The 12,082-nt window shown below is 38.5% G+C and overlaps 1 protein-coding gene across 2 annotated transcripts in view; it reads left to right on the top strand.

Moving 5' to 3' along the window:
• The window catches only part of Crb1 (crumbs cell polarity complex component 1), a 176,745-nt gene that overhangs the window by 38,514 nt on the left and 126,149 nt on the right, over positions 1 to 12,082 (top strand). For both annotated transcript variants that reach the window (XM_021170879.1, XM_021170886.1), the window contains exons 2-3: positions 2,350 to 2,928; positions 10,404 to 10,599. In XM_021170879.1, coding sequence (XP_021026538.1) covers positions 2,350 to 2,928; positions 10,404 to 10,599 — 775 coding nt within the window. The remainder of the gene's footprint in view (positions 1 to 2,349; positions 2,929 to 10,403; positions 10,600 to 12,082) is intronic.

Raw genomic sequence — 12,082 nt, 5'->3', positions numbered from 1 at the left:
ACTGGAAAGAGAGGCCCATTGGACTTGCAAACTTTATATGCCCCAATATAGGGGAATGCCAGGGCCAAAAGAATGGGAATGGGAGGGTAGGGAAGTGGGGGGCGGTATGGGGACTTTTGGGATAGCATTGGAAATGTAATTGAGGAAAATATGTAATAAAAAAAAACAGTGAAAAAAATATTGATATCCTAGCTAGGTGTGTTTTACACACCTTTAATCCCAGCACTCAAGAAGCAGAGACAGGTGGATCTCTGTGAGTTTGAGGCCAGCCTCAAACTAGCAAGTTCCTGGTCAGCCAGGGCTGTATAGAGAGTCCTTGTCACAAAACTAAACTAAACTAAATTAAACTAAACTAAACTAAACTAAACTAAACTAAACTAAATTAAGCTAAACAAAACATTGTCATCCTACTGTGGCAAAAATGGAGTTAATTATTTAGCAGGTTACACACACACACACACACACACACACACACCTCTATTACTCCTAATATCTGTTACAGTTTATATTATTTTATAGTAAAGGATTATTCTCCTACATGAGAGCTTTATTTTCTCTTTTGTGTATTGATTTCACTTACCGACCTACCCTGACTTCATTTTCTTTCTTGTGCAGCTTTTAGTGTTCTCCAAAATTAACAGCAGTAAAAGTTGCTTTGGGTTTTAGAGTTGGTGTGTTTCTCTGCTGTCCCCCTACACAGAACTCCACATTTTTCTTCTCTGACATATCCCTCTTGAGGCTACACTTTTCGCTCTGCTTAATGTTGATACTGGTGGCACATCTGGGGTTCTGGGATTTCTCTTTTAGTAAAATCTGCTTGTCGTTACCTTGTTAGATTACTGACAAGCTTCCTAGCATAAATGTCTTCTTTCTTGATTTCATTGCCATTTTCATTCATGGTCCCCTAAAATCTTCTTAAAAATGGAGGAAAAAAGTAAGCACACAGATGTTTTCCTCTGTTTAAATTGAATAAGTAATACAGCTAGGCATATAATTCTGATTTATAACTGAGTTCCTCTTGAATGTGTGTGTGTGTTGTGTATCTGTGTGTGTCTGTGTGTGTATGACAGAATCTTACTACATACTACAGGCTGGTTTTAAATCAAGACCTGCCTCCATCTACTGAGAACTGGAGTTACAGGCATCCTCACACACAGTCTTCTTGGGAGTTCTAAGATGTTCTAATAGCCTCCAGAATGCAATGCTTCAGAGTATAAAATAGAAATATATCCAATTGATTTAGAGAAAGCCTTAGAATTATTGCTCTCTTGGGACCATTATTCCAATTATATTTTCAAAGATAGATCCCTAGAACAGTTTCAGGAAAATAAAGTTTGAAGCCTTTGACTTCAATATATCCACAGTGGGACCTTGTCTGTTTTAACCTGTGAGATGACCATAACTATTTGAGAAATGCTGTGTGTGAAGTCCTTGGATGGTCAGCACAGTGGAACCCACTGGATGACTAGGGCTTTATTGATTGTGTGTGTGTGTGTGTGTGTGTGTGTGTGTGTGTGTGTGTGTGCATGCGCGCTTTGCTTTTTGGAGCATAAACTAGAGATGTTGAAAAAACACTCAATCATAAATCAAGAAATAGGGTTCATTTCAATAGGCGTTTCAGTTAGGCAACTTTTCCACAGATGGCTTTGTAAATGACCTCTTAGTATTTCCTAAAGTTTTACACAAGAGAAGATGGGTGTCAGAATTCTCAGTAGCCGGGCAGATTGACAGCATTCTCATTATCTGACTGCACTTAGGACAGAGGAAAGGAAGATGTGGAAGAATCCTGCTGTAGTTAGTTTTGCTGCGCGCACATGTCTGTGTGTGTGTGTGTGTGTGTGTGTTTGTGTGTGTGTGTGTGTTTTTGCACTGTGTATTTATTTATGTGCCTGTGTGCAGCAAGTGTGGATGTGGGCAAAGACAACTTCCAATGTCCTTCCTGACATATCTATCCTTCATCCTTTGTTGAGACAGTTTTCTCTTCATCCTCATACTCACCATTAGGCTAGGATGACTGGCCCGTGAGTCACTTCCAAGAATCCAGCTGCCCAGTGCTGGAATTTTAAGTGTCTGCTACCCAACCTGACCTTTTAGCTATGTGCTCTGGACACTAGACTCGGATGCTCTTGCTTGCAAGGCAGGCATTTTACTGGATTAGGCATCGCCTTAGCTCCTATCTTAGTTTATTAATCATAAGTATAAAAAACTTCTGGATAAGTGAAGAATTAAAAATCAGTATTTCAGCATATTCCATAATGTGTTTCACTAATGAGTACATTTGAATTTTTCTAAAATTTTATCCTCAACCTATTTGCAAATTTAATCTTGATATTTTCTATTTTGTTTTAGATTCATTTTGCAATAAAAACAATACCAGGTGTCTCTCAGGTTCTTGCCAAAACAATTCTACGTGCAAGCATTTTCCACAAGACAACAATTGTTGCTTAGACACAGCCAATAATTTGGACAAAGACTGTGAAGATCTGAAAGACCCTTGCTTCTCCAGTCCCTGCCAAGGAATTGCCACTTGTGTGAAAATCCCAGGGGAAGGGAGCTTCCTGTGTCAGTGTCCTCCTGGGTACAGCGGGCTGAACTGTGAAACTGCCACCAATTCCTGTGGAGGGAACCTCTGCCAACATGGAGGCACCTGCCGTAAAGACCCTGAGCACCCTGTCTGTGTCTGCCCTCCTGGATATGCTGGAAGGTTCTGTGAGAGGGATCACAATGAGTGTGCTTCTAGCCCTTGCCACAATGGGGCTATGTGCCAGGATGGAATCAATGGCTACTCCTGCTTCTGTGTGCCTGGATACCAAGGCAGGCATTGTGACTTGGAAGTGGATGAATGTATTTCTGATCCCTGCAAGAATGAGGCTGTGTGCCTCAATGAGATAGGAAGATACACTTGTGTCTGTCCTCAAGAGTTTTCTGGTAAGTGCAATTACATCTGCACCCTGTACATTTGTTTCATATTTAAAAATATATATGTACTCTTCTTTTCACTTTCAATATAATATATGTCTAGTCACTTATAAAAATAGCCAAGTTCTAGAACATACTAGTAACTAGAGAGCAAGCTTTAGCTAAAATCTCTGGGACTCTACGGAATTCGCTGAATCTGTGAGCAGGTATGTACCATCAGTACTGCTACTTCATTAGGAGGTCTACATAACTGCAAGCTTAGACTTGGGTTTTAACAAACATTAAATAGTACCCTTTGTGTACAGATGCCATATTTAAATAAAACCTATCACTTGATGGATGCTGGCTGCTACCATATCCCAAGGTATGGTATTATGAATAGTGCTTTAGTGAATGATGGAAGGCAATAGGTATTTTTAAAATACCTATTTTTTGTAGCTATATATTCAGTAGTAGTGCCACTAGATCACATGGTAAATCAATTGCCAGGGTTTTCTGAGGATCTTCCATAGTGTTTCCCAAAATATATCCATAAAATAAGTTCCATTTCCCCCAAAACTTCCCCGGCACCTACTATTATTCATAATTTTGAACACCACCAATATCACAGTTATAAGATCACAGTTTGCATTTCTCTGGTGATCAGAAATGTTGATAAACATTTCGTGTATCTCTTGGGCACCTGTATTTTGCACTTGCAGCATCATGGATGAGTCTAGAAGACATTATATTAAGTGAATTAAGCCAGGCATGAAGAGCCAATCTCATAAGTGGAATCCAAAATAGCTTACACGACAAATAGGGTATACAATGGTGGCTTCCATGGACTGGCAAAGGGTGGAGCATGGATAAGGAAGGAGGAGATGCTGGGAAATGAGTACAAGGTGAGATGGGAAGAGAAATAAGTTTTATGGTGTTGTTGCATGGGAACTTGATAATAGTGAATACTTGAATCAACCATAAAAAGAATTTTAAGTGTTCTCATATCCAGAAAAAAAGACAGTAAATACGTGTCTTGATGGATAAGGTGACAAATACCTTTGGATTTGGTCCATGGACTTCAAGGAGCCACTTTCAGGACCAGACAGTTCTGGTTTTCAGTCCTTTGTATTTCTTCAAATCTGAATTAGGTCTTCCATTATTTGCCCCCAATATATCATGTAGTCTATTAGGAAGAAGGCAGGCTACAAATCGGTGGGTTCTAATACTGACATGTGCTCTAACAGATAAACAGCAGCAAAAGCCAGTACCTATTTCGTCTCTTAGAAAGAGAAGATAATGGTACGACAGTCACATTGATAGCTTATGTGCCAATGGTATTGTCTACATTTTCCAGAATTAATACAATTTTAATGGTTTCATACAAAAGCATTCTGACTACCCTCTCCAACCAGCCATTTTTGTTTCTCTCCCATCCCTATCATTCCTTCCTTCTCCCTACCATGCCCCTTTCAGGATTCATGACTTTTTGTTTGGTTTGTGGCCAATTTAGTGTAACTAAGGCTATGTCAGGGTACATTGGAGCTGAACTATTCATTGGCATCTGGTGGGGTCATTACTGGGCACACAAATGAAGAAAATGACCCCCACTCTTGCTGTATTGGGAGCAAATAGCTCGGCAGTGAGGCATAAGGCCACCCTAGTCCCTGCCTGGCTGCTGACATGGTAAAAGCTTTCCCAACAATTGTGAGTCCAAAATTGCAATGGTTCTGTCACCAGAAGGTGACATTTTGCATCCCTTCTCCTTATCTTCCAGAAACTACTTGCTTTCTAACCCTCCAGCATGCTCCCTGAGTATTTAAAATGAATGAAATAAACTTCCTATTTAGGGCTGAACATTAATTGAAATCTTTTCTACAGACAAAATGTAGAAATAACCTATGTCAAGGGTGTATTCAAAATACTGAGATGTTAAACAACAATGCACTTCTCTTCACAATTAATGTATTATTACTGTGGGTTACAAGGTGTCTGCTCTAGGCTCAAAAGAGCCAATGTTCTTTTCCGGGTAAAACACTGAAATGCAACCATAAGTCCACTCATAACATGATGTTGCTCCCATAAGGCTAAGCAACCAGGCAAAGTCTCATACCTTGACTTTCTATAAGCCATATTTAAAGTGTAATTACAAAATAGAGTTTACATGAAATAAACATAAGGCCACAAGAATCAGGACTGCCATTATTGGGCTAGGCTTGCTCAGCTCCCAGGATAGGGTCAAAGGCTCCTTCATCAATCACCTGCAGAAATACAACAGCCTGTGTTCTAGTAGCCTATCTTGGTTCTCATCCCTGAGTACAAATTACCCAGAAATATGTGAAACAGAAATTTCAGACCCTTCCTTCAGAGGGTCAAATTTAATTGGTAATTTAAAAAATGTCCAAGGATGGGAGCCAGAAATTAAACTCATAAGAACTTAATTTAGAGACCTTTGTGGTTGATTTACTTCATAGATATCCCTACAATATCAGAGCTTATAGCAGTCCATGCCAATTACTCACAGTCCCAGTGAAGATGGGTAAAATCAAGGGGAAAGCCAGAGATGATGAGGGAAAGGAAGAGCCTGACAATGAGCATGGATGCTCTTGAGGTCCCTGACTCTAGACCATCTAACAAATCTTGGAAAGTGTTACAGCTGCTCCATGCCACATCTGAATTTAGAGTGATCAGAAAGCACTGGGTTTACAGGGTAGAAAAAAGGCCCGTGTGCTTCTGAGTAGCAAAAGCAAGAAATGGAAATAAATTTAGAAAGAGAGAGAGTCACTGCATGTGGAGAGGGTTCACACTACATGAATCCTCTGTGCACCCTGTTGTACTTCATGAGCTGAGACTCATTCATTGCAAAAAAACGAGCTCAACCCATGCCAGCGAATCTCCAGGTGAGAGTCTGCGTACGCAACAGCGACAACTGAAGTTCAAAGTAAGTCTTTGAAAGCTTTCATAGTGAAAGGGACAATAACTTGGAGCATTTGTCTCTTTTTAGTTCAAGTTTATGCACTAGATACTTATGTAATTGAGATCTTCCTTAAAATTAACCAGATTAATAGTGTATACCTTTTCCGTTAAGATGCTTGCAATATTAGAAAACTGGCTTGTAGTATGGCAAGAAAAGGCCAAATGGATAAGAAAAATCTAATTAAAATGTGTTGGAATTTCCAGCGAAAGGCATCTATAGGAAAATATTCAGTTCCTTCATTTTAAAATAAATCTTTGAAGGGCAGGGGAGATAGCTCAGTTGATAAAGTGCCTATCAGAGCAAGCATGAAGACCTGAGTTTGGATTCGTAGCAACCCAGTTATAAGTCTGTGTAGTTCATAGTTCTTGTCTTTAGTCCTAATCTCCTTATACCTCATTGGTGGGCATAGATAGCCAATTGGTAATTTTTAGATGTAGTTAGAGACCCTGTCTCAAAAAATATAAAGAGGCCTTCAGGAAAGTACTCCGTGTTGATTTCTGGCGTTAATACACCTACACATTATAGATACAGGTATATAAAAACCACTTACATATGCCACAACCATAAACACAAAAATAAATTATGAAAGGATGGACAAATGAATAAATTAAAATAGATCTTCAGTATATAAATTAATTTGAAGTAAGAAAACACATATTTAATTTTCATATGTAAGACACACATTAAACATCTTTTAAGCATAAGTTATGTTTTTATTTTAGAAATAAAAAATATACAAACTATCATGTTTTAAAAAACTGAATTTAGTTCATAGTTTAAAAGGCTAAGGTCAGAGGTTAGGGCCTCACTGAATTTAGTTCATAGTTTAAAAGGCTAAGGTCAGAGGTTAGGACCTCACCTAGAAGAGATATCATGGGCATAAGAGGAAAAGGCCATCGTGCTACTGATTAGGAAGAAGGGTCACCATTTTTCGAAGAATATTTTCACACTTATTTTATTCAGAGAAACTTTGATACCTTTAAGAAAAACATGTAATTTCCAGAGATAGTTCCAACTTAATGAACTTACAATGTGTACCTATGACTCTCAAACTTTAGTACTTTAGCTGAAGAGCTGGTCATAGAAATTCAACCTTTGATTCCAGTGATCTGAGACAAGGCTCTAGAATGTGCNCCTGCCACAAGTTCCCACAAGATGCTGGTGTTGCTGGTACATTGTCAACTCGACAGAATCTGGAATCACCTAATATACACGTTTTTATTTGGGTTAGATTAACCTCAGGCCATGCTTATGAGGGAATTTACTGATTAGGGTATTGAGGTTGGACGATCCATTATAAAAGTGTATGGTACCATTTTCTGGGTTTGGGTCCTGGGTGTCGTTAAAAGGACAAAGCTAAGTGAACTCAATTACATCATCACTCTCTGCTTCCTGACTGCATGGGTAATGTCACTAGCCACTTCAAGCTTCTGCCACCATGATGTGCAAAAACATTTTCTGCAGTAGGTTTCCACATCACATTTGCAAAAAAGCTTTAGTGTTATATATCCCTCCCGTATTTCCTCCTCTACCCTGCCCTATCATTCCCATTCCTGTTCCGTTATTCTCATTTAACCCTTTATTCTGTGTTCTATCTCCCTTTGACAGCTTGCTCCCTATGACTGTTAAGTAATTTCATGACCTCTAGGAATAGCCCAAATGAAATATGATAATTTGAATATCCAAATGTAATATCAATAAATGAAGGAAAACGTGAAATATTTGTTGTTCTGTGTCTGGGTTACCTAACTCAGAATGATCATTTCCATCTCTTTTCATTTACCCATACGTTGTATGATTCCATTTTTCTTAATAGCTGAATGTTATTGCACTATGTACTATGCTACACTTTTTTGCATCATTCATTCATCAGTTGGTAGGAATCTAAGCTGTTTCCATTCCCTGGCTACTGTGATCATGACAGCAATGGACATGGATGAGCAGATATCTCTGTAGTAGGATGTGGAGTTCACTGAGTGTATGCATGAGAGTGATATAGCAGAATCATAAAGTAGATCTATCTTTTTGGAGAATTTACATACTAACTTCTGAGAAATCTGCACCAGTTTGCACACCCACTGCTAGTGAAAAAGTGCACCCTTTCCTCACACCCACTTGTTATCACTTCTTTTATCTTAGCTACTCTGAGTGTGTTTAAGTGACATCTCAAATTAATTTTAGTTTTAATTTCCACGACAGCCGAAGATGTTAAATGTGTTTAAACTTTCTCTTAGCCATTTGTATTTCATCTTTTGATAACTCCCTGATGCCCACATCCCTGTCTCATTCAACACAGTACTTTAAGTCTTAGCTGGGACAAAGTGAAGTGGGACACGTGATACGTATATGATGGATACATTGATATTACAGGGTATGTTGAGAGGGTGGAGGGACACCATCAGAGGATTATAGGAGATTAAGTGTAATTTCCAGAATCTTGTTCTACTCAACCACACTTGGCTTTGAAACTTGAAGTCTTAGATAGGACAACACAAGTGAAGGAGATAAAGGAGCTGTAACTAAAAAGAAGAAGAAAGCCAAGTAAACTTTCTTTGAATTCTGGTTAGTGGAACAAACTGTTCATAGCAACAACAGAGCTGAGCGCTGCCTCTCTTCTATGCACAGATACATACACATTACAGACGTGCGTTAATAACTGTATAATGGATTTACAGAAGGAGCCTCTAACTAGCAAGATTCTTATTCGAAAGAAACATAGTGCATTGGGAATAATCACTTTTATTACCTGGAATCTGAAATTTAGGATCATAAACTTGGAGCACAATTATTTGTAAAGCATGGGCTATGTAGATAATGGACAAGGTATTCAGAGTGTATTGTCATGGCTGCCCTGCCTGTGTCCTGTGCTCTCTGCCTGTTGCAGTGGGTGATGGGGACAGCATCTGGTGTGAGACCTGCTCCATACTGATAGCACATGATGTCTATTATCTAGCGGCACAGAATGTTAACACAGAACTCCAACTGTCAAAAGCTACATAATAAGGGACAAATATCTGCAAATGTGTACCAGAAGTTTAGGATAGTCCTTGAGAAAACATGATTTGTTGCAAATATCTCTTGAAGCCATAAATTGACTTCACTGTTTCTGTGGGACAGTAGACCCTGCATTACTGTCACACTGAGAAACATTTCCCAGGCTTACCAGCTCATTGTTCAGGGGGAAGGAATAGAGTAACACAAAGTTACAACAATCATTCATTCAAAGTTAATTGATCATGTACTTTGTTCAAGAAAATATGCTCAATGCCACAGAAAATAGCAAGCACTGACATCAAAGACATCGAAAGAGGAACAAATAAGAAATATGATAAATACACTGATATTACAGGTTATGTTGAGGAATGGAGGGACAGCATCAGAGGATTATAGGAGAATTTAAGTGTAATTTCCAGAATCCTGTTCTGCTCAACCCCACTCTTTGAAAGTGGAGAGTGATGGATAAGGGATAAGGCATTAGTCAAGGGCATATCCATGTGGGGTGAGAGACAGGCCATATAGTTGCAAGCACACACAGCAGACAGTGTTAGCTTCAATCTTTTAGAAGGTCCTACTGAATTCTAAAGATAATTTGTTTTATTCTAGAGAGATTGGGAGAAGCTACTTAAAATGTTTCAGCAAATATTAACATAATCATGTTTGTATTTTTAGAGATCACACATTAAGTGGTTTTGAGGAGACAGGTTGGGTAAGGAGACATGATGGCGAATGCTGAAGGTCATGAAGGAAATAATAGTCAATGAGGGTAGGGCCTAATGATATTGGACAAGTTTCAAGTTTTACTGATAGAATGTTCTCCTTCTTAAAGGGGAGGGGATGACATTTTAATTTTGATATTTATAGAATCCAGTGACAGTTATAAATAGCATATGCTGTTGGAACACTTCTACTGCAACTTAGATCAAGAAAAGAGAACAAAGTCACACTTAGTACTATTGCTGAACCACTTTGGAATCTGTCAATGTTTTAATACATGGTTTATTATCTTGGGTTAGAATCACAGTAATAAAGGATGTATGAGCACAGGCAGCCCATTTCTGGGCCTTTAAAGTGTCTTTACCAACCGACCAGAACACAGGGCTAGTAGCTGGTTTTGCTAAGACACCAAACCAGCCTGTCTAAGCTTTTACCACTATTCTGTATGCAGCCTAACTAAACTGTTATGAAGGAATAAAATAACGAAGAAAAAAACCCACATTGACCAGTGCATTTAGTCTTCCAACAAAAGTACAGTTAACAATAATTTTGTCCTAAAAATAACTTATTTGTTTCCACAGACAGCAAAGTCACAAGCTGTTGTAGGCAGCGATCCTCACAAGCAGCAGCTGCCCCACTCTGTGCGCCTTCCCACAAGCACACCGAGTGAATAGCAATTAGAGTAGAGGAGGAGAATTATTTTGGGAAACATAACATTTGACAAGTGCTTTAGTAAATAAAATATTGCCAAACAGCTAAAATATTTTCACTTTGCTAAAACTTTTCTGGCTTTCTGTGTTGGCTTTTCTCAAAGGCGTGAACTGTGAGTTGGAAATTGATGAATGCAGATCCCAGCCTTGTCTCCATGGTGCCACGTGTCAGGACGCTCCAGGGGGTTACTCCTGTGACTGTGCACCTGGATTCCTTGGAGACCACTGTGAACTCAGCGTTAATGAATGTGAAAGTCAGCCATGTCTCCATGGAGGTCTATGTGTAGATGGAAGAAACAGGTATGTGTTGTGTAGATGACTGATAGGCTTACAGAGACCAAGGTCTACTGTACAACTGTCGTGAACTTCAAGCTCTCCTAGCCTTCATTTGAGTCGTGAATTGGATTTTGCTTTAAGTAATGAAAAGTTACAGCATTCTGAGTTTACTTAAGAATATTTTTTGGTTGACATCTGTCCTGAGTGAAGGTTTTCCAATGCATTCTTGTAATGGTTGAGAACTGTATATATCATAGAAAAGTACCAACATCCAAAACCCATGTAATAACCCTGTAATAAACATCCTGATACAGAAGTTGCAAAAGCAATGCTATCAATTGTTTAAATTGTGAACATAATGTTTATATTTATGAAAGTAAGCAAACCAATCAAATGGAAAAATAAATCCTTCGAATTTGTCGATAAATACTCCTCTAAGGGCAATAGTATTAAATCGACATATCTTGGCTTTTTAACTATTTGGAGAATTGGGTGAATATATTTGACAAGGCATAATACCACCAAGTATAACTCAATGCTGATCCAAATCAGAGTCTCTCATTGGTTTCAGGGGAAAAGGGCAGCTCTGCATTGTAGTATTTATCTTTATGTGATAAATATAATGAATTTATATAGTGAGAGCCAAGTTCACATCAAATAATATATCCCTGTAAAGAACATTGTCATATTTGCTTAGACTGTGAATATTGCATTATGGAGTGCAGAAAAATGTTTCATAGCATTGAACTTAAAATTCCTTCCTTTGATACTTGCTCAGTGTGAAGCATGCTGAGAATTATTGTTCTAAAGCTGTAATATATACAGTTCCTCAATTGTAATAATGAATGTGTAGTAAACAGAGGTTTCCAAGAATTCACATCATTAATGTTTTCCAAAAGTAGAAACAAAATGACTTTTCCTCTATTTAATAAATCAGATATGTGGCTGAGGATTAAGTTCAGTGGTAGAGTACATGCTTAGTGTGTGCAAGGCCATGAGTTCAATTCCCAATAGTGCATGTGTACACAACCTCCTTCCCCCACCCACACACACACAAAGAAACTCATAACTTCAAATCTAATTTCAAAATTACTGAAACTCAAAGAGTGCAACGAAAGGCATGTGTGCTTCAGATATATCCATAAGCTACTTAATAAGATAATAATATTTTTAAATAGAGTAATAAAGTTGCACATTTCTTTCTTAAAAATATGAAATGCCATTTTAAATCACAGCCCATAATTTGATCTGACTTTTCCTAGCACTCAAATAATATGCCTGTGCTGGGAGTCTACACTCATGGGGACAGCTAACTGGACACTTAGAGACAGAAGGGTTGGAATGGCTGAAACTTCCAAGGAAATGAAAACCCTCTGCAGTGCATACTGTTCTCTCTATAGAGCATCACAGCAGATAACACAGGGGTTTGGGTTCTTGTGGGAAGGCAAACAGACTGGAAACTTGTGCCCTTCCTTCCTTCCTTCCTTCCTTCCTTCCTTCCTTCCTT

This window comes from Mus caroli, chromosome 1, assembly GCF_900094665.2.
Source record: "Mus caroli chromosome 1, CAROLI_EIJ_v1.1, whole genome shotgun sequence".
In the NCBI taxonomy this organism is placed as follows: domain Eukaryota; kingdom Metazoa; phylum Chordata; class Mammalia; order Rodentia; family Muridae; genus Mus; species Mus caroli.
Note: the sequence above shows the minus strand (reverse complement) of the source record. Positions and strands in the feature narration are given on the sequence as shown.